This window comes from Gouania willdenowi, chromosome 3 (assembly GCF_900634775.1).
Source record: "Gouania willdenowi chromosome 3, fGouWil2.1, whole genome shotgun sequence".
In the NCBI taxonomy this organism is placed as follows: Eukaryota; Metazoa; Chordata; class Actinopteri; order Blenniiformes; family Gobiesocidae; genus Gouania; species Gouania willdenowi.
This window is the reverse complement of record NC_041046.1, coordinates 35,258,054-35,286,012: the sequence shown is the minus strand read 5'-3', so window position 1 is coordinate 35,286,012 and position 27,959 is coordinate 35,258,054. Positions and strand designations below refer to the sequence as shown.

Here is a 27,959-nt window from a genome sequence, read left to right as displayed (position 1 = left end):
ACGCAAATATGGGTCATTATATATTCACACGCACGAACCTGACGTCTCCGTACGCATTTTTCACCGTAAAAAACAAAAATATGACTTTGTGTGTTTTAATGAGGCGGCTACGCACTAGGTTAGCTTGCTAACGCAGCCCCCCTCGCGCAGAGGCGGAAATGGTTCGGTCCATAGTAGGTGGGACTGCCGAGCGGTCTGCAGCAGGACGTCGTAGATCAATGAACCGGACTGGAGGGTTGGTCCATCGCCTGGTGTTCATCTGACTTTATGGATGTGTGACTAGTCCATATACCTATGCAGTACCGAGCTTAAATTCTGATGAAGCCGTTATCCAAGCCGTTCAGTATGCGGATGTTATTATAAAGCTGCTTCACACTCCGCACACAGGCTCGGATTCAGTCTCCAGAGGCTCATCGTTGCGTTTTTTTTTTCTTCGGTGTGGGAATATAAAACACATCTGTAACCTCCAGGATGATCTTTGCAAACACAGGCAACCCACTGAAGGCAGCCAATCGGAAGCAGGTAAACCAAACACACACACACACACACACATCCACATTGTGATTTTATAATCCGTGCCCACTTTTATTTTTTATTATCCTCTTCAAAATAAAGGCTCTGAATAATAGCAGCTACATATGACATTGGGAAGCCCTTTCTGCTTTCCAAAGGGATTATTCAATCCATTTTTTCCCCTAACTTAATTACATTATCATAAATGGATTCAGTCCAATGAGCTATTGTTCTTAAAAGAAAAAGAAAAAAAGCAAGTGGGTATTTAGATGAAACCTGCAGATTTACATAGTATCTCTCTATCTGAATAGGATGTCTGTGTATAACCTTGTTTCACAGCTACTTGCCAGCTCTGTTCTCAGTACATGCTGGTAAATGTAGTCTACTTTATAGGTTAATGCATTCTGATGGGAGTAGAGACACTTAAAGCTGGAGTATGTAATGTAGTGTGTCAGTGCTGGGGTGAACTGCAGCCTGCATTCTTCATTTTGACCTCCCAGGTGAGCAGAGCTGTAATCTAAGGCCTTGCCCCTCTGCTTTCCCCCATTCCCCATTTAGATATATTGGGTATATCACACACACACACACACACACACACACACACACACACACACACACACATATATATATATATATATACGATGTGCTTAGATGCAAAGCAGCTGCAGATTAAAAGTTAGTATCCAGCATATCCTTTTTTAAAAAAAATAAATTAACAAAATGCAAAACAGGCTGAACAATGATATTAGGGCATCAGGAGGTACTTAGGGACAGGGAATGTGAAACCAGCCCCCCCACACACCCCCCTTCTTTCAATCCCCTGCAGGCATTGGTGAGTTTTCTTAGTAGGTGTTTTTAATTTTCTATAATTAAAAAAAAAAAGCCTCTGAGAAATAGTCTGCCCTCGAATGGAGACGTGGTTGTCTAATCCAAGAAAAGAAAGTTAGCATGGTAATAGCATAGCAACAAATATCTAAGGCCTCTTCTTGCCTACATAAAAAAAGGCCTAACAGATGTTTCTGCCACAGCAATCAAATCATCACGTGTAAAAGAAAAACGAACTGCTAGTTTAAATGAATAGCGCAGAGTTTATATTTCTTTCTTATCGTCGGACACGACCTTGTATGCACATCTTTGGCTCTTGATGGGATTGTCCTTTGGTTATGGACAGATGGTGGGATTCTGCCATGCTTTGTCTTTGATCTGATCTGGCACGGTTCGGTGTGGCTGGGAGCGATTTTAATGAATGAGTAAGGGGAAGGAAATGCTTTGCAGGGCAGTCGAGCAGGGTTGTTGGCTCACTACAAGGAGGCGAACTGTAGGTTTCTGATAAGCACTACAGCAGGATGTAAGGCATGCATGCAGATTTAATCACCCGTGATTCATTGGTGAGCCCACCTACAAGAATAAATCTTTTTGAAGATACTCTCAGAAAATGTTTGAGGACACTATCATCTTTTTTCCAACAGCGTGGAGATTGAAAGGTTAAACCAATCTGTCACATAAATCAGCTACAGAAAGGCTTTTTATGTAACCCTACTTATTATTATTTAATGTATAGTTGTTTTCTGGCATAGTTCCAATCCCTATATCTGCTTTGTCCAGATTGGGGCTATAGTGATCATACGTTGTGTGTCTTTGTATAAGGAAGAAAAAGACTCAGTTTAACTTTTAAATTGTTAAAAGGTGGCAGATTTTAAGATTTTTGAGAAAACACTGGTTCAAATACAGCATTCATGTTGTCATCTGGGTGTAATTTCCTGTAGGTCAGAGTCATGTTTTGTTAACTCCAAATGAACACTTATCTTTATAACACATATTCTACAGCAGGGCCAACAAAATAACCACTGCACCAGGTAATTACCTTTCTAAATAAATACGGTACATTATATATTGGGCTTAGCTATTAAATTATTATTATTCTTACAAATAATGTGAAACTTCAGGGTTCTCGCCAGCGTTGTTGAGCCTTTTTTTGTTGTTGTTGTTTTTTCTTTTTTCAATCGGTACTATCGTAATAATTGTTGCACACTTGGACACGAAAGGGACTTCCAGGCATGCATGGGTTGTTTTAACTCTCTTTTTAATCTGCATAACCGAGAAACACATACGTCAGCCTTTTAAGCCTTTTGTGGTTCAAGGTGTCCCGATCCCATATTGATATAAAAAAATAAAACAAAAATTGGTGTTGGATTATAGTTGCCTTTTTTTACACAATTGCAGTTTTGCTACTGTCTCAACAGCGACCATAATATTTCCTTTACTGACATCTCTTCTCATCGATGGAAGTTCCCAAATTCTTTCATATAATTATTGCATGTAACTGTAAATCCCAAAAATGTTGTAATCATGGTAAAACTCAATTGTTGCAGTCTATCATAGGTTCTTATACAACAATGGATTAGATTGGGCAAGTTTTTGACAGAATTCTCAAACTCATTCCCATGATTTAACCTAATTTCACATTTTGTTGTTTAGCGTTATAATATTCAATGCGATACCATCTCAATTTGAGCTCCCATGATTCATTGCTCAAACTGTAGCATACAACATCTGTGCGACAAAACAAAAACAGGCTTCTACAAAATGTACAGACAACCTGGTATTTAAAATATGTATAAACGTAACCTCTACACTTCAAACGACTTGTGCCATTATGACATTAATAAGAGAAATTTGGTTAGCTACTCGCTAATTGCTACGATGCTTGAAGGTACACCCATAAATGCATGTAGCGCCCTTGTAATAACATAGATGTCATCTAGTTGGCATTTATTAAAGTGTAATTAATGTAAATCCAAATGTTTTAAAGAATAGTCATTTTGAAAAACACCACAATGGAATTTTCCAGGAGTATGATGTTGCAAATTACCCAAAGGTTTACAGTATTTTGATCTGTAATTTCTTATCACCGAATAGTACCACAAGAATCAAGTGACAATGTGAACAAGTGCAGTGTGAATCATTGATGAACAGCGGTCATCATCATCTTTGGACCAGTGCTGCAGAGACTTTTAATGTAGCATGAAAAAGGAAAAAGTTGGATTGTTCTTCATCTGCCTGTCTGCATTTGTGTTTTCCACACAGATGAAAGGTTCTTGTGATCACTATTGACCTGTGTCTAAATTAGATTATCTTAGCTCCCATACACTTTGTGAACAGTGCTTTGCCTGTGTGCAGTCCTACCCCATGACTCCGTCCAGTCCCAGCAGCAGCAGCAACAGCAGCAGCACTGGCCTGGAGCAGCTCAGCAAGACCAACCTTTACATCCGCGGCCTGCCTCCTGCTACCACAGACCTGGACCTGGTCAAACTGTGTCACCAGTAAGTCATGCACAAATGCACATACAGTATATATAATGTCACATGTATGCATATGTCAATAAACACCCATGTTGTCATTAGTACTCTTGGTTTCTGTAAAGGACGTGGTCAATTTGAGTCCAGTCTAATGTTGGTCTATTTCTGTCTTCAGGCAAATTATAGCTGAGAAATGCAGCTGTATTTTTATTAGGGGTGTACATTGCCATTAATCTGACGATACGATGCACGATTTGCATGTCACGATACCATATATCCCTATTTTGTCTTTTTTCCACACGTTATCGAAGGTCAACACTGGGGATGTCCCGATACAACTTTTTCACTTCCGATACAATGTCGATATTGGAGCCTTGAGTATTGGCCGATACTGATATCGATCTGAAAGGATATCAGCACGAATCATACATACTTTTATTACTTATTTTGTAGTGTGGAATGTTAGGAAAAGGCTTGATCGAGTGATGTTACTCAAACAGAGAACAATAATAAACAATTTAAGGTCACTTCAGTTATTTTTTACTGTCAGTATATGATGGGAACAACAAAAAGTTATCGGAGCGCTTATATCGGAGATTTTAGATGCAGTCTGATAAAATCCAATATTCGTTTTCTGGCTGGTATCCGACCGATATCCAATATCAATATCTGATCGGGACACCCCTAACACTACATGAAGTATAATCTTTTTACGTCAGCAATGCATGTTTTGTTATTGCAATTAAATAGGTGAATTCATTGTATTGCGTAATTGTGACCATCACCAGCCCTCCCTAAGGAAGGGGAAGAAACACATTATATATAAAAAGAGAGAGCAGTGCTTCACCTTGGTGAGGAGGGAAGGAACAGGGTAGAGGGAGTCAGGGTAGGACAATGGAAGTGGGGGATACGATATATCCCAATACTAAACAACACATATATATACATCGTGAACAAAATGGCGTGAAATACGATTTATTGAATATTTTTTTAAACTCGCGAGAACAAGTAAATGGTAATTAACTGTATTTCAAGTACCAATATCAAAAATAAGTGGTATCTTGTATGTGTCAAACTGTCAAATTTCATTTTTCAAAGAAGTTTAACCTTTGCTTCTACAACAGATTCTGATTCTGTTAAGTTCTTAAATTCTTTTAAAAAAGTACGGTAACCACATACATCTGTAAAAGTGCCCAGTATGTTTTATGAAAATAAAGTGCAATGAACTTCCAAGCTAAAATGCATTGAGGAGTTTAAAAAGTTCTGATGTGGTTCATTGACACCTATTGACCGGACATTTAATTAAAGGTTTTTTTTCATGATAAAACATGACTTAAAAAAATACATTTGGACATTTTTTTGGATGGATACGATAATCACTCTGTGAAATATAGGAATATATCGCTGAATCAATTTTTTCTTACACCATTAATTTTTACTGTGATATTCAAGGCTCTGCATTAACACCTTTTATTATCATGCATTTTTACACTGTTTGTGATGACACTGAACAGAAATGAGTGAGAACTGCAAAGTGCTTAGAAAATAGTTGAACCCTTTTTGATGCATCATTTCACCCGATCCATCTACTACATTCACGTATCCCGCTCAGGGAGTGGTGCACCCTGGGAAAGTTGCCAGTCCATCACAGGGACTGACATCCAGTGGCGCTTGTTTTTAAACTGTGGGAGGAAACCAGATAATCCAAAGATAAACTTTGCAGACAAATGCAGGATATTACAGGCAAATGTCCTCGCAAACAGAACAAAGCACCAACTCATGACCTTCATATTGTCAGGCAGTATTGCTAGCCACTGCTACGCCAAGCAGTGCCCTAACTGCAAACAGAGCAGACATTGAAAGACGTTTGTGGCCAAAAAAAAAAAGGGAAACCTGTTCGGTTGCTTGGTGGCTACAAAAACACAACCCACAACAACCCCCCAAAATAGGTTTCTTTTAAAAGCACTAAATATAATTTAAATTGACCAAAAATACCCATTTTTAAAGGTTAAAAACCCTTTAAACATTTAATAGTCACAGAAAATGTTCAGACATTTGTCAGAATTTGTGCTAAGATAAGATTTCGTCCCATAAAGGGGAAATTTGTAGAGTTTCAGGAGCAGATAAATAAGAATATATATATATATATATATATATATATATTCTTACTAGCTGTTGTCTGTGGATTGGCTGCCAATGTTCTGGTTATACTCTGACAGCTGCAGACAGGAAGGAGCGGAGCTAGCTTTTTTTTTTTTTTTTTTTTTTTTTTTTTATTTTTTTTTTTTTGGCTCTAGTGGCCTTTATATGACAGTTGCTTGACAGGAAGGGGGTCAGAGAGAGCAGGGAATGACACGCAGGAAAGGGTCCCAGGCCGGGAATCGAACCTGGACCCGCTGCAGGTGAGGAACTATAGCCTCTGTACATGGGGCGGGCGCTCAACCCACTGAGCTAAACACCGCCCCGCGGAGCTAGCTTTTAATGCTAAGCTACTCTCCCTTGTTGTTTTCTATTTGTCATGCTAGCTAAGCTAAGCTAACATGGGACAAAGAAATGTTTTTTCTAAATTTGCCTTAGAAATATTTCCCTAATAAAACTTAATTTTTGTATTTAGAAGTGGAAAAAAATGTCCTTTATTAATGATTAGAGGAAAAAATGTGCTTGTGTTTATCAGTAATAGCACTTTTTGGATAATAGGCTTAGAAAACAAATAAACATAAAAAATAAGTTTAAAAATTAGAAAGAAATAGGGGTGTCTCGATCTGATATTGATGTCGGATATTGGCCCGATTTCAGCCAGAAAATGATTGGACTGCATCTAAAATCTCCAATATAATATATATTGTTTTTTTTTCTATTTTTTTTTTATTCTAAAAGGTTAATTATATGTAATCCATTGGTTTATAATAAATGGGTCTGTTTTTTTTTTTTTTTTAAACAATGAAGCCTTTTCTAACATTCCACACTCCACACATTCCACAAAATAAATAATAATAAAAGTATGTATGATTCGTGCTGATATCGTATCAGATTGATATCGGCCAATACTCAAGGCTGCAATATTGGTATTGTATTGGAAGTGAAAGAAAACCACAGTAAAAACACATTTTTAGTTGAAATAGGCAATAGTGTAAACTGGAGATATCTCAATACTAAACTATATGATATACGTTACAATATATCGCAATATCAATAATTACAAATTTCACCTTTACAAGTAAAAAAGGGTATGAAATACAAATTATTTCATTTTTTTTTTTACTTGCAAAAACAAGTAAATGGTAACTCACTGTAATTCAATGTTTCTCAATCTGTCAAATTTCAGAAAAATTAAACTTTTGCTTCTACAGCAGAGTCTGATTCTGTAAAGTGTTTAAATTATTATTTTTTTTAAAGTAACCACATACATATATAAAAGTGTCCAGTATGTTTTATGAAAATAAAGTGCAATCACCTTCCAAGCTAAGATGCTATGAGGATTGAAGTAGTTTAACAAGGTTTGATATAGTGACTGGGCGTTTACGCTCTATGCATATGTTAGCGCAATTAAATATTTTTTTGTTGAAAAATATGATTTAAAGAATTGATTTGGACCTTTTATGGATCAATACGATAATCGCCCAGTGAAATATAGCAATATTTTGCCTAATAAATTATTTTTTACACCCTTAGTGTACACATGAAATAACATAAAATGGCTCCAACCGTCAACAAGCACACATAGGAAAGTCATGGTTTTGACTTGGTGTGTAAGTTATAGTGCGTTAGAGGATCACCCCTGTCATGTACAGCTGCTCACTGAACACATTTGATACATGTTGATGGCATAAGGCCCGCGTTAGAGTGGTTAGTGTGGTGGTGGTGGATGCCGTCATTACTGGAGTTTAGCCTCCTCTCAGGGTCCCAGTAAAGCACATGCATATGGAGAGATTCATTCACCCATGTAACAAGCAGCAGCAGCAGCAGCAGCTGTTTGTGTCCTGTTTGCTTGTGTTTTGTTCATGTTCCCAATGGTGTTTGCCAGCACAAAGCAGAAATGAAAGCGCTTTTCATAGCAATATGGGCTGAATGGTGATGTCAGCTCCGCCTTCTGTTTGTGCCTTTGCTCGCATGGCAACTCATCGCTGAAGTCTCAAACTTTAAACATCTAAAACAGAGCCTGTCAATATAAAAATAGACCCAAAGTGTATGGGAATTCAAATTAGGCGAAAAATAATCTTTTCAGGAAGCTTAATCAGGAAAATGATACAGGTTTATAATTTTTTGTACCCCTTTTAACCAACTCTATTTATCCCATCACACTAGTAGAAATGGATACATACTGTAATAATTTGACCTCCAGTGAAGACAAATAACAGAAGGTTGTATTTATTTAGGTCAGGGTTTCTCAAATGGGGGTACGTGTACCCCTAGGGGTACGCAATGGCACTAGAGGGGGGACTTGAGAGAGAGAGAGAAAGTGGGAAATTAACAAATATAGTGTCAGTCTTAGTCCCACCTCAGGCATTAGATGACCAGAAATGATAAAAAACTACAGAAATAAATCTAATTAGGAGCCACTAATTCAGTGTTTTTCAACCTTGGGGTTGGTACCCCATGTGGGGTTGCCTGGAGTTTAAATGGGGTCGCCTGAAATTTCTAAAAATTTAAAATAGATTTTTGACATTTTTAATTATTATTCTATCATAATTGGGTCACGATCCAAAAAAGGTTGTGAACCTCAGCACTAAATACTGTTTATTTCCACTTATTTACAAAATAAGATTCTTTCAAATGTGTGTTGTCACTCATTCAATCCATCATTATGCTTTATAGTTGTTCTTAAATCTTTTTCTAAGCAAAATGTTGTAGTCGGACAAAGGGGGTACTAGGATTTAGGAATAACAGAAAGTTGTACTAGAGCCAAAAAAGTTTGAGAACCAGTGATTTAGGAAACCATCTGCATCATTTATTGACTTATTGTTTTCAAACAGATTTTTTTCCCCAATTTTTTGTGCATCCAGGTATGGAAAGATTCAGTCAGCAAAGGCAATCCTGGACAAAACAACCAACAAGTGCAAAGGTCAGTCTGCACATTACAGATAGATGCAGCCTCAGCACCTTTTCATTTATTTATTTCCATAGCATTTTATGAAGATCAATCGTTGGGGTTTGTGATCCGATGAATGAGACGTTGTTGGTTTACATTGTGTCTGTTCTGTTGCACAAAAGCCACATCTGATCTACGAGAAGGGTCAACTTTGGCCCGTTGAGTGACTTTATAACATATAAGTTTAAAAATAATCTGACGTGTTATTATTTTTATTTTGTTTTGTTTTAATATTTTATTTTACTTCCTGTGCCACGTGAACAGTTAATAAATAAAAATTGTGGCACGAATTAAAAGGGTTAACATTATATCTGACATGTTCATTGATACAAAGCTAATCTTGCTATATATATATACATATATATATATATATATATATTGAACATTTTTTTATTTTTATTTATTTTTTTAATTGACATGTTTTGCAGTTCTTTTAAAAAATCAGTTTTTTAAGTGTTGAAATTCCATCTTCCTAAAATATGATGCATGTGAAATTTGTAAGATCTCCATTTTTTTACGGGTAACACAATGACATGTTTGAGATCACTAGTAAATATGATGGATACATTCTAATTGAAACATTTTCATCCTTTTTATTAAAAAACAAAAACAAGATAGCGTCGTTTTTACTTATTTTCAGACTTGACATCGAGTCTGTGTTTTTTTCACTTAATAAACTATTCCATAATTCCTAATTATTTAATTATACTGGGCTTTTTCAATGTAGTACATCTTAATTATAAATGTGATAACTGATTCAAATCAATACATATATATTTATAACTGATTGTATGTACTTGAAAATGAGTATTTATATGAAATCCAGTCATTTATTAATGTAATGGCTTATTGTAATGGTATTATTTAATAACTGCTGGTTTAAACACCTCCTCCACGCTGCAGGTTACGGCTTTGTGGATTTTGACAGCCCGGCTGCGGCTTTAAAGGCAGTACATGCTCTCAAAACCAGTGGTATACAGGCCCAGATGGCCAAGGTGAGTGTGTGTTTGTTAGTGTGTGTGTGTGTGTGTGTGTGTGTGTGTGTGTGTGTGTGTGTGTGTGTGTGTGTGTGTGTGCATATTTGTCATGCTTGCAAACATCTCTTTGGGGTTGTGCGTCTCTCGTGCGTGCGTGCATGCATGCATGCTTGTGTCCGGCATGCATTGGAGAGTGACATTAGCCCGGTCACATGACCTCAGCTGCCAAGCTGTTCGTCCTGTGACCCCATTTACTTTCACTGTGGAAACCAGATGTCACAGCTTTATCTGCCAAATAACCTGCCAGTCACTGTGACACAGTAGATACAGGACCACCAGTCCACACTCACAGACACACACACACACACACACACGCACACACACACTCCCAGTTATACCTCATGCTGTACAGATTTCACTTGCATTATTGCTGTGAGGTTTGTTGTTAGCGGTCACTATTCATGCATGCTGATTTGAGTTGTTTTTATGGGTACTTGTACGTATTTGAGTATATTTCTAAATCAGTAAATTTACTTGTACTTAAGTTTGTTTTAAAAGAAGTAAAGTTATTTCTACACCCAAATGTTACTGAGTAAATTATTATTTTTAGTTTTAAAATGGTCAACGGATATTGTGAAACTACAAAAAAATGAAATGACCAGACAACAAATCGAATGCATCACATCATAGCTGACCAACTGGTTATTATCGCCCGCCATAAATGTGGAAGGGAGATATACTGTAGGTTTGAGCTCCGTCCGTCCTTGCGTCCGTCCGTTCGATGTAAGGGGACAGCTTTTCTCAGAAACTTTTTAAGATAGAAAACCCAAATTCGGTGTGTGACTTCAGGGTATCAATACCTTGATGAAGTTTGAAAATGAGAAGCGTGCAATTATTTTTTCCCGAGTTATTGCCATTGTGCGGTTTTTTTACTCTGTTTGAGGTATCTTCAAAGGGGACAGCTTTTTTTTAGAAAACGTTTAAGATAGGAAAACCAAGTGTGATGTGTGGCTTCAGGGTAGCAATACCTTGATGGAGTTTGAAAATGAGAAGCGCGCAATTATTTCTTCCGGAGTTATTGCCCTTGTTCCGTTTTTTTTTACTCTGTTCGAGGTATCTTTAAAGGGGACAGCTTTTTTTTAGAAAACGTTTAAGATACTTAGTAATTTTACATTCTGATGTGATAATATTTTCATACTGTATGTATACATCTAAGTTAGATTTAGGACATTTAGGAAAAGGTGAGTTATAATGAGTTCCAATCTGGCGGTGGATGTTGATGACTATGTTGTTTTTTCAGTTTTAGAGTTCATTAATGTATCTATACTTGGAGCCTGATCATTTTTTTTAAATTTTGAATTGAATTCATTGGTGGTGTTTTATTTTTTTTAAAAAGTATTGTACATTTTGACATACCTTTTATTTTTTACAGATGCCTTTGTGGAAATTAATTAAGTTCCAATTGTGAAAAATGTATCTCTTCCTTTTTAAGTTCATACATGAGATGTTTACTGTAGATTTATTACCAATAAAAAAATGTGTGGGTGAAAATAAATAGTATTTTTTACTTTGAGTAGTATTTAATTGAGCTGCTTTTTACTTGTAGCTGAGTATTTTATTTATGACTTACTTATTTCTACTTGAGTAGATACATCAGTGCTCTTTACACCTCTGGCTGTGACCGATTGGAATTAACGTATATAAAAATGATCTCTACTTATTATATTTTTGATCCCGTCTGTGCGTTGTGTGACAAAAGCAGAAATCATTGAATCGACTAATTCCTTTCAAAGCTTCTCGTCTTGCTGTGTCGCCGAGCTTAAGTTTGTGTGTGTGAGAGTTCATGGAGGAAGCCTTACTGTCTGGAGACTTACATGTAGCTGCTTTGTACAAACATAGCAGGACACACACTCTGTGTGTCGTGGTAACTAGGCTACGCTGCTCTCCTGCTGTTTCTAGGGAAGACCAGAGGGGTTGTGAGCACAGAGGGTGTGTGTGTGTGTGTGTGTACATGTACTGTATGTTTGCGCAAAAGATCCACCTAAATGCTCCTTTAAACCTACGCACAGTTTTCCTTTGCTAAAAGATCAGCCCCAATGAGCTCAAAGTACAATGTGTTTGTCAGTGAAGAGGGAACACATCATTGTCTCCATTTGTGGTTTGTTTGTTTGATTTTGGCACCTTGTGTGATGATGTATTATTGAGCAACACTCGACATGCCGTCCATTTCTCCATTTCCTCTTCTGTTTTTTCCTCCTTCTTTCATGAGAGTAGCAGCAGGAACAGGACCCCACAAATCTGTACATTTCCAACTTGCCCCTCGCTGTGGATGAGAAAGAGCTGGAGAACATGCTGCAGCCCTTCGGCCAGGTGGTCTCGACGCGGATCCTCCGCGACTACAGCGGCAACAGCCGAGGAGTGGGCTTTGCTAGGTCTGTCAGGAACATTTTAGTAGCGTAGTTTCCAAACTAAAATATAAATCAAGGCTTTCACATTGTTTACCAGGGACAGTGTTTAGGATTGATCTTTTTTTAAATCCTGATTTATAATCAGACTGATGCACAGTCCATAGTGTTACGATACATTATTGGTATTTTATCCAATTTTATTCTTAGGGCCGATCCTTTCTGATTAGGGGTGCAACTTTCTGTAGAAAAATATTTACATAAAATACAAGTTAATACATACAGATGCTTTTTTAAATTCAACAGATTACTCAACCCTCTTGATTTTAGTTTACGAAGCCATTTGCTGCTCACGGAACAACAACCATTTCCAGCCTTTCACAATAAGAGCCTCAGTTATACACTATATAGTTGCTATTTGCTTTTAAAAAACACACACACAATGTCCCTAAAACATTTTTTGATATCACCACCAGATATTAGATGCTGAAAATGGAAGAAAAATATGAACGCACGAAAATCGACAGATACACCCCTCAAAAAATTGGCCATATCTCAAAAAGTATTCATCCAATAAAACAAAAAATTGACAGTGTGCCTATTGAATAATCATTGGACAATTGGTAAACATTTCTGATTTTTTTTTGAGACCAAAGTGTGGGCCATTTGTTGAATTGACATGGAAGTACCTATTTTTGTAGTTTTTCATTCAAAAATTACAACCTGAGATATTAACTATTTACTGTTTATTATTAATTAATAATCAAACATCAATTTTTTAATTTCTTTTATATTTACCTTGTGGTCAAGAAGTTTTAATAATGTTCCAGTTAAAGGACTGTTTATGACTCAAAATGTCAAAATGCTTTTTAATTTGAAAGGACCAATAAAGACACCCCAGTTTTAATTTTAATGTGCAATGATTTTTTTTTGCCGGAAGAAAATCAAGAGCCTCTTCAGTCTAGACACGGACACAGACACATCATTTGTGCATCATCACTGTGAGGTTTGATGATGAGTCACTGTTGTTACCTTCCCTCTTCTTAGGATGGACACAACAGAGCAATGTAACGCAGTTATCTCCCACTTCAACGGGAAGTTTATCAAGATCGCTTCCGGAGGGCTCGGTAGGAATGAACTTCACCTTTCTGCATTCATTAGCTGTGATGAAAACAGCGGAGGTGGGGATGATTAACCAACGACGTTCTGTTTCCTTCTTTCCTCCAGCTCCTTCTCAGCCTTTGCTGTGTAAGTTTGCAGACAGTCAGAGGAAAAAACATGCTCACAGTGGATTTGTTCCCAACGGACAGACGGGAGATCTCAGACTAGTACGTACTTGCTGATCATCTTCCCGTGTTGTGTAACATTTCCTCACTCTGTTCTACCTGTAATGTGATGAGGCTTTTTACATAACACACAATAAACTGTGCCCAGCCTGTGTGGGCTAACAGGACACCATTAGTTCTCACAGGTGACAGCCAGAAAGCTGTATATATGAATATTTATCAGCTTGAGAGAAGGACAGAGAACACCCACAGATGGAATAAAATACATAAATCATGCACTTCGAGTGTGTGTTAAATTCAGCAGCAATTTTTGTTTGTTTTATTTTAAAATTAAATTTAGTTTTTAGATCACCATCAGATTCCCCTTTTTTTGAGTTTTAGTCTAGTTTCTGTTGACTTAAAACTTCTCTAGCTGTCCATACAGAGATGACTTCTGATAAGCTCATTGTGTCCAGAACTTTGACATTAATTTACCTTGACTTTGGTTGCTCACATTGGACAAAATTAGTCCTGCTTCATTTTAGGTTATATATTTCCATCAGTTTTCTTGTTTATTTTCAAAAACGTGAACGTTCGGCACCTAGTTTGAGTGCGCAGTAGTGCCCACAGAGTGCACCTAGAGGTCGAGTTGAGTAAATGATTTGAGGTGTGGTCAGAAGACGTGTTGCTTTGCGATCAATATTGCGCTCACCTCATTCAGCTCGATCAGACTTTGTCATTATTCAGTAAGGTAAACGCGATTGAGAGGAGAGTGGGAAAGGGACCCGGACCGGTGGTGTTCCACACATACAGTAGTTACAGCTCATTCAGCTGTGTTGTACGACCAGAGTGTGTGTATTGGCTGCGTGCACCTGAGTTGCAGACACTCGATGCTAGGGCTACACGATAATGGACAATAATCACGATTATTTCAATCAATATTGTAATCAATCACGATTCTTCATCATTTTAGTGAAAACGTCCATATTCTTATTTAACTACTTTTAAACAATATGTGAACAGTTTAGGGAAAATAACAGCTTCAAACAACAATATTGATAAATACTAAAATAAATGTTTATTAAGGTAGCTTACTGAAGCCTTAATTATGTGTTCGCCCCCTGGTGGTGGGAGGACTACTGGGGTTGAGAAAAGGCAGTGACTATCTGTACGGTGCCGTATCAATATATCGACATATCCGTAAGCAGTGCCCCTATTTAGCCAGTTTAGGTCACGCAATAGGTCAGTCATTGGCCATTTTAGGTAGCGTGACTAAGACTAAACCTTACCCTAAACCCTAAGACGCTACGTACTTGTACTTCGGTAACCGTACCAATAGCACCAGGGATTGTCCGTACGGCAACCGTATAAACACTTACTTGAGAAAATGCCTGATGAGAGCAAATGTAAAAAAAAAAACGCTGACGATCAGGTTAGTTTAATTGTGGCAGCCAAAATCGTAATCACGATTAAAATGTGATTAATTGCGGGGCGGTGTTTAGCTCAGTGGGTAGAGCACCCGCCCCATATACAGAGGCTATAGTTCCTCACCTGCAGCGGGTCCAGGTTCGATTCCCAGCCTGGGACCCTTTCCTGCGTGTCATTCCCTGCTCTCTCTGACCCCCTTTCCTGTCAAGCAACTGTCATATAAAGGCCACTAGAGCCAAAAAAATCCTTTAAAAAAAAAAAAAAAAAAAAAAAAAAAAAAAAAAAAAAATGTGATTAATTGTGCAGCCCTACTCGGTTTCCGTAAGCTCTGTGCTGTGTAGCGCAGGGTGCGGAGCTCTGTGCTGTATTCTCCATGTGTTGCAGTGAGTACAGTGTGAGCGTGTAGGGTTGTACACGCCTGTAGCACAATTGTGCCTGTAATGTTGACTCTCAAGCAATAATCACCATAATAAATTACAGCAACAATGAAATTACGTATCATTTTACAGACTTTGTGCTTTCTTTGTGGCGCGGCACCAAATGGTCGGTGGTCGGGGAGTATCTTAGGGGAATGCAGAGACATAGTTGGCTCTCATAGGGGCAGGAGTTCACAGATGTGATGCTAGGTGCTAAATGTGATTTAAAGTCCTTTGAACTGGTGCCTAATCCCAAGTGAGTAACAATTCTTGGAAAACCAAGGTGAGGCAACATAGAATCTCCTGTTGAATTCTGTTTGGAATCTCAAATATGTAATTCTACATTCATTTATGTTTTTTATAGGGAGCTATGACACTCACCTATGACCCATCCTCAGCAGCTGTACAAAATGGGTATTATATCTATTATGTCATATACATCGATATATCACTTCAACTTGTAATTTACGTCAGTGTAATCTTAAAATATTGCTGGTTTTCCTTCCAGGTACTATCCTTCTCCATACCCAGTGACCAACAGGATAATGTCTGTGCAGCCAACAATGTCTCCCTACATGTCCCCAGTTTCTGCTTACCAGGTAATCATTAATAAATCAACACAAAGGAGAATAGGATTACTGGAACTGAGGTTGTACTAACTTTGCTTTGCAAAAATTAGAGTGGCTGAGAGCTCAGTAAGAGCTGCAGAAACAATAACAGTTATTTTACTTTACAATCCATTTTAAAACTTGATTTTATTCTTTATTACTGTGCTGTATCAATGCTACCCACTGCAACATTATGCAGCCAAATACCCCACAAATACGTATTTTTGTATTTTGTGCATGCCTAGAAGAACGTAAAAAGTTAAATCCAAATATTGTCTTCCTCTACATTAGGGGTTCTCAACCTTGGGGTCAGGACCCCATTTGGGGTTGCGAAACACTGGAAGCAGGCCGCCGGGTGCCTTCAAGAAACCAAGAATATTTTCTGACAATTTGAGCCCATTTTTGGTTATTTTTACCCTTTTTCTGCTGTTGCACTTTTTTAATCACTTTTTCTTACCATAGTTTTGCTCTTTTTAATGCATTTTTTTAGCATTATTCTCATTTCTGACACTTCTCCCTCAAATTTCAATGTTTTTTTTTTTTTTTTTTTTTATATTTTCCCCACTTTCAAAATTTTTTTTGGCACTTATAAACCCTTTCCACCATTTTCCCAACCTAATGTCTCATACGTTGACCCATTATTGTCCCTTTTAACCTCTTTTCACCATATTCCATGCTTATTTTTGCTAATTATACCGCATTCACGATTTGTCATGTCCATTATTAGCCAGTTTAAACTAATTGTTCCTACTTTTTAAATTACATTACCCCAACCCCCCCCTTCCCTATTTCTGCCACTTGAAAGCCAATATTGACACTTTCAACCCTTTTTTACCACCTTTTCTGTTTGTTTCTGCCCACACTAATTTGCAATTTTTAATCATTTTTTGTCACTTTTAATTATTTTAATTTCTGATTAAAACAAGGATTTACATCTTGAAGATGACTACTGTATATACTATGGCACAAATAATAATAAACTTTCTGGATAACAGTGGCTATTATTCAGATACATAAAAAGTTGTGGTTATCACAGATTCATAAAACAACGGACCATTATTTTGCTGAATTTATGGCTGGGCCCCAAAAAGCTCTCCCCTTTATTCCCTTTATTCCCCTGTCTTCACATGACTGTTCTTCAATGTTCATGTCTGTGTTCAACCACCTTCAGGTACAGTGGGGGTCCCTGGTCTCTGGAACCTTTATTTTGTGGCTAAAAAGGTTGAGAACCACTGCTCTAGATCAGGGGTTGCCAACTGGTCTCACCCTGTGACCCACATTTTACCACTATCATTAAATTGTTTTAAAACCTAAATCTTTATATTTTCCTGTGTAACATGCATTTCACAGCATGCCTGTCAAAAGAAAAGCTTATTTCAAAATAAAAGACAAGTCCAACATGAGAGATATTAAGTATCAATTTAGTTTTGACCCGCTTTCCGTGACCCACCCAGTACAGGTCCGCGACCCACTTTTGGGTCCCGACCCACCAGTTGAGAACACTGCTCTAGATAATGCTGCCCATTGTAATGGTAGTGCTGCTTCCTTGCATGACTTTGTGCAAAGACTAACTCTCCATTTGTCCTTGCTTCACCTTTCTTTAGGTCCAGAGTCATTCTTGGGTGGCCCATCAACCATACATCATGCAGCACCCAGTAAGTGAACGGTCGCGTTTAAGCTCCGACTCCTTCTGTGCGTACAGGAAATGGGTGTGTGCAGCTAAAAACAGTGATCTCACTTCTGTTCTGCATGTCACTTTGTTCAATATTTTTTTTTATTCCTACTGACGTACCCAGTCCAACTATACGAACAACTTTCCAAACCCAGAGAGTTCTGGGAAATGCCCACACGTGCGTTTTCTGTGTAAGTGTCTCCAAGTGTGTGCAATGCTGTGACTGAAGGAGAAGAAAGAAATGAAAGTCAGTCACCGCCTCTTGTGCTCTGGATCCAGCAGGAAATGCCTGAAGCTGAGACAGTCTTGTGACTCTTTGACTCTTCCAACAGATGGTTTCCAGTGGAACAAGTGTCTCTACTGCTCTGCCCCCTCCCCCACTGTGTGTTTTTTTTTTTCCTTCTTCTTTTGCTTACTACGAAACGGTCTACTCCCTAAAGGCTGCATGTTCGAAGAAAACCCACCACTGGAAAACGATCACACCGCGAATACATTCAAGATTCATAACATGACTTTGTTTTACCTCTGAATGCTTGATATATTCACTTTATAATACATTAGTGTCATTATTATTATTAGTTAAAAAAAACAATCTAATGTTATTCTTTCTTGCTCAGCTGTGAGGATTACAGTGAGCCTTTCACGCATGTTGTTGCCCCACTGTTTTTACACCCTGTGTGGCCTTTGTGATCCATCAAAAGTGGGTTATTTCAGTCTTATCATGTGACAGAACCCTGCTGTGTGTGTGTGTGTGTGTGTGTGTGTGTGTGTGTGTGTGTGTGTGTGTGTGTGTGTGTGTGTGTGTGTGTGTGTGTGTGTGTGTGTGTGTGTGTGTGTTGTGTGTGTGGTGTGTGTGTGTGTGTTGTTACAGGCTGCTGTGATGTCTCCCTCTGTGGATCCCTCCATGTCACTGCACCCCACAGCCATGATTACTCAGCAGATGGGTCAGCTGTCTTTGGGGAACTCTGGAGCCGTAAGTGGAAGTCGAGGAAATCCCTCCACCTGATCATGTATTAACCAGCATACTGTACCACCTAAGTAATATGGCTTAATGTTGTGATTTTATTTTGTCAGAGTTTTTTTTGTTTTGGGGACATTTTGGGACACAAAAGGTCAAGTCAGTATCTACGTTTTAACTGTTTGTGGGTGGTTATCTGGAAGAATCAGGACATTCAGGTCTCATGTTTGTTTCTTTATGATTAGACTGACTCAGGTGTTTATGGAGCTTTGACTTCCTTCTACTTCCTGTGTGATCCAGAGAGGAAACTTCATTAGGTTAAGCAAATGGCTCAACTCTTCGCTTTTCAGACAGTGTAGTAAAACACACTACTTTTAACCTTTCACAATAAGAGCCATACATATATACAGTATATATGTATATACAGGTACACATTACCGTAATTTGGTTTATTTTATGGTTTCTTGTACTTTTTTGAGTGTATTTCTAAATCAGTAATTTTACTTGTACTTAAGTACATTTTAAAAGAAGTCATTAATTACATTTCTACACCGTTACTGAGTAATCTATTATTTTTTGTTTTAAAATGATCAAAAAACAACAATCAAATGCATCACATCATAGCCGAGCAATCAGATTAAATATAATGCACCAAAACAGCATCTTTTTTATTGAATTTATTGGTTTATTTTATTTAAAAAAGAATTTAACATTTTCACAAACCTTTTATTTCATACAGATGCCTTTGTGGAATATATATTAAGCTCTAATTGTGCAAGATTTGGTCTCCATATTGTGTCCTTCGTCTGAGCCACATTGTGACACAGTGTCAGTCAGGGTCAGGTTTTTGTTTTTTTCTGTTTAGACTTCCCTTCATTCACTGGATAAAGTTGGGGTTTAATAGTCTGACCTTATTCCAACATCATAGCATAAACAGTGTGGACTTCCTGCAAAACAATCTGCTGATACAGTATGTTGTTATCAGAAAGTTCTTTTGACACCACCAGTGTGTGTGCAGTGACCAAGCTTCTGTTTTAAAATCACCTGTAGCGCCATCGATTAGCTTTCCAGTTGAAATAAAGCTGAAGAGTGTAACGTCTCCTAGTCCATGATTGTGTAGGTATTGTACATTTACAAAAATATACTGTATTTTTATCTCTTCATCTCACAGTACCTTGCTGCCAACCCTGGAGTCCAGGCCAGCTACATGCCCCAGTATCCTCCAGTGCAGGCACCGCCTGTAAGTATGTTGTGTCTTTTCCTAGCTTTGTTTAGCTCTACGATAACAAGCTTCAGCTTCTACTTGAGAGGAGTTTTATCTGTCGACTCACAGGGAGCAGAGTTTGGAAGGTTCTTGCATGAGAAGTGAAATGTCTTCAGGGACAACAAATCATATTCAGCTGACTTGAATAACATGATGTAGAAAACTGAAAACCGCCTGGGATTCTCACTAAAGCTGTGAAATTCTACCGCAGTTTGGCACATGTTTTCACGACACATATTTCTTCTTCTAAAAGACTGAAGTAAGGAGATGTAATTATTTATGCCCAGCACTTTGAGTCACCACCATTCACCCAAGTTTGAAGTTGTTTTGTTTTTTCTTCACAGTCCGTCTTTTAAAACTACCAATTATCGGAGCGCACGCACAGTGAAAGCAGTTATTAACAGACGCTGTTTTGTTCACAGGAAAATGGCACGTCGCAGCAAGTTGATTCCTCCAACAACTCGTCTCCTTACAGTCAGCTCAGCAAGTAATCACAGGTATGCTCCACTTTTCTGGACGTAAGGAGAACAGTGTTATTTTTCAGCAATCTAAGGCTTTATAACGGATAGAATGTTGTCATCAAACCTCAGCATGGCCCTTCCTGCATTAGAGAGAATGAAAAAAGCAATGACAGTGCGGTAAATAAGTCACGTATCCACTCAAATCTTCACCTATTTCATTCAGATGAGGATCACAACAAAGCTCTCATCCAATCCTACATATTCTACACAATTGCACACCAAGGCATATTATTATTACGCCTACTACCAATTTAGAGTCTGTAATTTACCAACCATATTGGGTTACTGGGGAAAGCCAGGGGACCCTTGTCGATAAGTGACAGGTTGAATACCAAGAAGATGAAATGTTGCACCATTTGCTAACATGGGTAACATTGGTGCATATCTGTCATCAATTGTTTTATATCCTGAAATTAACTGAAATAATAACCATTATTTATTTTTAAGATGCTTTAATTGTTAGCGTCATGGAAGAAATGAAAAAAAAAAGGGCTGAGCTTTTGCATAATTAATTAATATACACGGAGAGATTTCTAACCCATTCAATGGTCCACAAACTACTACCTGTCAATCATTAGGGTTGTGGTCAATTACATTTTTCAGTTACAATTACGTGTTCAATTACGTTTTTTTTCTCCTTGTCTGCACATGCTGTCAAAGGTCAACACTACAAGAAGTGCAATCATTTCAAGACAGCAATGCATGTTCTGTGATTGCAATTAAATAAATTAATTTATTTTATTGCATCATTGTGACCATCACTAGCCCTCCCTAAGAATGTGAAGGACCCACGTTCAATTACAATTCAATTACGAATACAGTGCCCAGCCTTTTTTACAATTACATTTACATTTCAATTAATAGTAATGCTCAAAAAGTCAATTACAATTCCGTTCTCAATTACTAAAGTTCAATAACAATTAATGTCAATTACTGAGCCTGAAAAAAATAACCTAATAAAAGTGAACCTTCTTCCTGTGTTAGCTTTCTGTTAGCATCTCTTATGATAATGGCTCCTAAATCAGCTGTAAAATACACTAAAAACAAATCTAATTTCTTTCCTTTCATTTTGTTACCTCGTTAGGCTTCCTAATCAATGAAAATATAGGTTTTAATATTTTTGGTGTGGGCGTCTGAGCCTTTTTTTGTGTCGGTATACTCCTTGATTTCAATTTCTTTTTTAAATGGTAAAATGTGAGAGAGCTTGGTGTGAAACACATTGTATTGATTGTTTACTATATGTAACACGGTTCCCCAGTTTCACGTTAAATTGTAATTGACAATTTCTATTGAATTTTCTAACATTTACAAAGTCAATTATCTAAACTCAATTACAATTTAATTACGATTAAGACAGTAACAGATTTTTTAAGTTAGAAACACCAGTCACTGCTCATGATAGCTTTTTTTTCTTTTTTATTCTTTTAACCTACCTTTATTTTGAAGCACATTAGCATATGAAAAGGCAAAGGACTAATTTTTGGAGCCATGTGGCACAATAATACTGCACAGTCTGCCTACAGCCAGAAACGCCGCCTATGACTAAATCCCCCCCATCAGGAACTCCTCCTGCTCAATTTTTGGATTTTATGTTTTCTCTTTAAGACTTTAAAACGCTTCTACACAGTTTGAATATTTAACCTTTGCATTAAAATAAATGTACACCAATGATAACAAGACCACATGTCTGTAACATTGGTCATTTGTTGTTGAGTGAACAAATGCCCTCATGCTAAGTTGACAGATCATTAATAATAGAGAGAAATGAATCAGTGTCTGTTGACGCTAAATATGTTAGCGTAGAGGTCAAGCTAAAACAGATCAAGTCGGAAATCCCCTTTTGTCTCTCTGGAAATCACTCACTGCGGAGGTGGAATTCACATCCCAGCAGTCCCAGCCCTGTGTTAACAATAGAACCATTTCTAACACGACTTCCCAACGTTTTGTGGGTTAGTTTACAACAGGGGTGTCAAACTAGTTTTAGTTCAAGGGCCAAATAGGGACCAGTTCTTGTACAAGAAAATGGACAATTTCAACACAAATGTGCCCAAGTTTGCACTTCCAGTTATGAATTAGATCTAAAGTATGGAATGCATCAACAATATCTAAGCAATAAGTGACAGATACTTAAATTTGCTTTGATTTAATATTTTTAGTATTTTTTTGTAAATAATTTAATTTTGTACAATAATTTTAAGAAAAAATGCAGGATTGTGGACAAATTTAGAGTTCTTTCAACAACAATTTACTGTACAACTGAATTTTTTGGTAATTTACACAATGGTTCATGATTTCTCTGATATTTTCATTTTCTCCTGCGGGCCAATGGGTTTTAGTTTTAGATATTGTTGTATTTGGTTCATATAAAAAAAGAAATAATGTACATTATTGACATGTAAATATTCAAGCTTGTAGTAATTGATAATTAGGTTTTTTAGTTAAAATCACTACTCCTCTGTTATTTGTGAATGCATCGGGCTGAAATTTGGTAAGTATAATCTATGGATGAGTACGCTTCGATGTTCAGAGCCTGATTTTCAATTTGGGGCCCAGGGGACCCCCAAGGGGCCCCAAAAGAAAAGAAAAAAGAAAGTTGATTTGTCATTTATTTGCCAGTCAAATATTGCAACAATTGGTGGTACCGAATCATTGACACATACCAATATATGAATGGCGCCCATTACTCCGTATGTGCCACGGGGGAACCAGGGGTCCTTCATTTTTCAATTGACTACACCTCCGTCAATGCTCGTTCAATCGGGCTGTAATTTGACATGGATATTCTATGAGCAGATGCCAAGAGCCTCTCAGAGACCTTTTTGAACGGGGGAGGGGCTCACCTCCTTTTCTGAAAATTTATAAATTTATCCGAACATAGTCGTGTGATACAATTTTTCAAAGACAATTCAACCTTGATTACTATTAATAACTCTCGGTAACGTGATACGTGCTATCTGGTGCAGAGACGTTCCGTGGGCCGGGCCATAGTTCATCAGTCATCTTTTTCATCAGTCACCCGGCCAACCAATGTTAGACAGTGTCCACGTGTTTGATTATTTTTAGTTGAGGGTGCACAGACAATACGCAACAAACTGGGATCCTGAGTGTACAGTATTTTTACACTTTTCTGTTGGAAAACATGCCCCCCACCTCTTTAACCCTCCTATTATCCTTTGAGTTGATTTGACCCCATTCAATGTTTATCATTCAAAAAACAATAGTTGACTTTTATTTTTTTGCTTCATATTTCATGACTTTTCCTAATTTGATGGGTACAATTGATTTAGCATAAAATCATCATTATTATGTTTTGTTTTTGTGCTGAACACATATTGCATGCATTGGTGTTCCTCTGGGGTCAGCTTGACCCCAAGCTGTTTTAGCTGTGTAAAACATCTCTGTCTGCGTGTGAACCATGTGTGACCATATATCCCTATTGACCCGATGGTGGGTCTGATTGACCCCATGGGTAAAATGTGTTAGAATAGAATAGAATAAACCTTTATTGACCCCAATAGGGGAAATTCACACATGTAGAAACACCATAAAATAGCAAAAGTAAACAGTAAGAACAAAAATAAATACTAACATAGGATAATAGCGCAAATATAAACCTGTGGGACAGACATAAATTAGAAAAAGATGAAAATAAAATAAGATGGGGAAAAAAGCCACAAAAAAAAAAAGATAGATAAATATTTGAGGATAATGGGGGGGTCAGCAGCTCTGTTATATCTGGATCAACTGTTTTGATCGTATTCTTTAACAATGAACACCTGTGGAAAAGGTCTCTGGAGATGTATCACTATCAAAGGACAAAATAAATAACTGCTCACTCCAAATGTTGCACTCATCCAAAATAGGTGTCAGAGAAAAGAGGAGCAGCTGGTCAGGTTGAGGGAAAAGGAGGAGGAGAAACAGTTTGTAAACCAATCAAACGTGATTAACATAACATACCTATAGCAACATACCCTATAGTACCATACCCTATAGTACCATACCCTATAGTACCATACCCTATAGTACCATACCCTATAGTACCATACCCTATAGTACCATACCATACCTATAGTAACATACCCTATAGTAACATACCCTATAGTAACATACCCTATAGTAGCATACCCTATAGTAACATACCCTATAGTAACATACCCTATAGTAACATACCCTATAGTAACATACTATACCCATAGTACCATACCTATAGTAACATACCCTATAGTACCATACCATACCTATAGTAACATACCCTATAGTACCATACCATACCTATAGTACCATACCCTATAGTAACATACCCTATAGTACCATACCCTATAGTAACACACCCTATAGTACCATACCATACCTATAGTACCATACCCTATAGTACCATACCCTATAGTAACACACCCTATAGTACCATACCCTATAGTAGCATACCCTATACTAACATACCCTATAGTAACATACCCTATACTAACATACCCTATAGTAACATACCCTATAGTAACATACCCTATAGTAACATACTATACCCATAGTACCATACCTATAGTAACATACCCTATAGTACCATACCATACCTATAGTACCATACCCTATAGTAACATACCCTATAGTAACACACCATACCTATAGTAACATACCCTATAGTACCATACCATACCTATAGTACCATACCCTATAGTAACATACCCTATAGTACCATACCATACCTATAGTACCATACCCTATAGTAACATACCCTATAGTAACACACCATACCTATAGTAACATACCCTATAGTACCATACCATACCTATAGTACCATACCCTATAGTAACATACCCTATAGTACCATACCCTATAGTACCATACCCTATAGTAACATACCCTATAGTAACATACCCTATAGTAGCATACCCTATAGTAACATACCCTATAGTAACATAACATACCTATAGTAACATACCTATAGTAACATAACATACCTATAGCATCATACCCTATAGTAACATACCTATAGTAACATAACATACCTATAGCAACATACCCTATAGTAACATACCTATAGTAACATAACATACCTATAGCAACATACCCTATAGTAACATACCTATAGTAATATACCTATGGTAACATAACATACCTATAGCAACATACCCTATAGTAACATACCTATAGTAATATACCTATGGTAACATAACATACCTATAGCAACATACCCTATAGTAACATGTAACATACCTATAGTAACATAACATACCTATAGCAACATACCCTATAGTAACATACCTATAGTAACATACCATACCTATAGCAACATACCCTATAGTAACATACCCTATAGTAACATTCTATACATATAGCAACATACCATATAGTAACATTTAAGCTTTCTGCCTCTTCCTGCACCGTATATCTATATCTATTTTTTTGATGTGTGCAAAATAGATAAATAGAAATATATTTTTAAGTGATTTATTTATTTTTTAATTGGTGTTTTTAAAATTTTGTTATTGCTAGACGTTTCAGGCGACCCTATTTTATTTCTAGGCAACCCTACATGGGGTCACGACCTGAAAAATTCTGCTTTAAAGTGTGAATAATCATGATACCAAATATCAGGATCACTAATCAAGATAAATGGCAAATATCAGACAAAGAGGAGATTTGGTGCTTTATTTGTTTTGCAGCGTGATGGTTAGTGTTACAGTGTTGTGATGCTGGGTCCTACCTGTGTCTCTGTGTGTGTCAGACAGATTAGTAGCTGAGGATGAGCTGCTAAATAAAGTTTTTTGTGTTCACTTTCAGGCTACTTTGGCGCTCTGTGAGTCAGCAGACAGGTGCGGGTGTCGCTGACAACATCACAGGAAGAATCATCACCGCCTGCTTCGATTGGACCAGATACATAAACTATTTTGCACAGCCCCGACTTTTCTGGAGAAAAACGAGGACAGTGTAAACATTGTCGGGCAGTTGGCTAATCTCGAAGTTAAGAAAAAAAAAAGATTTATTTTGATAAAGAAACAAAATGTTTTTCTTTTTCTCTTTTTCAAGGATTCTCAAACCTTTTGCCAGAGGACCTCTTCCCGTTCCCACCAATGTCCCGGTTCCCTATCACTCCCTCCTTTCAGTATGTCGTGAAATTAAAACGCATGAGCCTGAGATGTTTTCCCTTCAGAGCGTCTATGATTTTATAGTCCTCCCCCCCCCCCCCTTTTTTTTTTTTTGTGGTGTATGGAAAAACTTGCAGACCTCGTTTGCACTGAAGTTTGATGATTTATTTTTTTGGTTTTTCTGAGCTGCCACCGAATGGCTAACAGATACATCTCAGTTCAGCTGACAGAGATCACCATTTCATTAGGAAATTATTGAATTTAATATTGGAAACGGTGCCTTTCTTACGTGACATCCAACATTCTTCAACGATTATCCATTGAAAAACTTGTTCAGGTGTCATACTTGTGTCTGAGCGATCAAATGTATGCGTGGAATCATGGTAGATGTTTCGCTATCAAGTCGTCTGGTAGCAATAAAGACGATGAGAAGTCCTACGGCAATACTGAGAGAAAAGAATGGTAACAAACTCAGATCAAGCTATTTCCTTATTTTACTATTTCCTTTTTTTTTTTTTTTTTTTTTTTTTTTTTTTTATTAAGAAGAAGATGTGACACAAACAAGAGGTGTACTTTTATGAACAGACACGTTTTACACCCAATGGGCATCTTCTAGGATGGTTTGTGTTTCTCTTGTGGTCAGAGTAACCAATGATCTACCTCATAGTTCTGCTGGAGTCTGCTGGTGCTGTGGGGTTTGCAGGTAAAGCCCCCTTTTCATCAGACTGGATGATGCAGAACTGATGCCACGCTCAGGAGCTGGCTACACAGGACTTTCTGCCATTCGTCTCCGACTTAGCAGTTGTTTCTTTTTTTTGCCCCTCCCTATAATCTTTAAACAATGAAAAAAACAAACAAAAAAAAAGTGCTTTATTTTTTATGATCTTTATTTGTCATGGCTTCAGTTTTGGCACTTTCTTTCCCCTCCACATGCTGTTCAGTTGTGATGCTCCATTTTAGTGATTCCGTTAGAAGCTCATTGGCTTTTTTTTTTTTTTTTTTTCTCGCTGTGTGCTTAAAAGAAATGAATGCAGGCCATGTTGTGTTTACTTGGTGTGTTGATCTGCCTTTGACTGATCTGATGTGACACAAACTGCTACTGTAAAGCTCCTCAGAGTGATGCGATGGTTGGTGGGGTTTTGTTGTTGTTGTTGTTGTTTTCTTCTTTCTTTCTTTTTTTTTTTTTTTTTTTTGCCATATTGTGGTCAGCAGCTTAACTTTGCCAAACGATTTGGATGAGCGGAGACTCAACTGTTGCCTTGTCCAAAAACAATAGTAACAATCATGTATGTGCTTCAATAACAGCAATATTTCAGTGGAATGCGAGGGGGGAAGGGGGTGGGGATGGAATCACAAATTGTAAATTGTAAACATTCAGGGCCGAAAGTGAAAAGTAGTGAGTTTTATTGTTTGCTTTGCTCTTCCCTTTTTTTGTTCAACTTCAAAGCTGATATTTAAAAA

At 37.5% G+C, this 27,959-nt stretch overlaps 1 protein-coding gene across 1 annotated transcript; it reads left to right on the top strand.

The window, feature by feature from the left end:
- Positions 1-27,007, top strand: rbms1a (RNA binding motif, single stranded interacting protein 1a). Its single transcript, XM_028435990.1, has 14 exons — positions 1-522; positions 3,694-3,836; positions 8,816-8,874; positions 9,805-9,896; positions 12,153-12,310; positions 13,331-13,410; positions 13,511-13,611; positions 15,757-15,806; positions 15,901-15,991; positions 17,605-17,655; positions 18,544-18,645; positions 19,802-19,870; positions 20,317-20,391; positions 26,194-27,007. The coding sequence occupies exons 1-13, from the start codon at positions 472-474 to the stop codon at positions 20,383-20,385; spliced, it is 1,116 nt and encodes a 371-aa protein (XP_028291791.1). The 5' UTR covers positions 1-471; the 3' UTR covers positions 20,386-20,391; positions 26,194-27,007.
- The last annotated feature ends 952 nt before the right edge of the window (positions 27,008-27,959 follow it).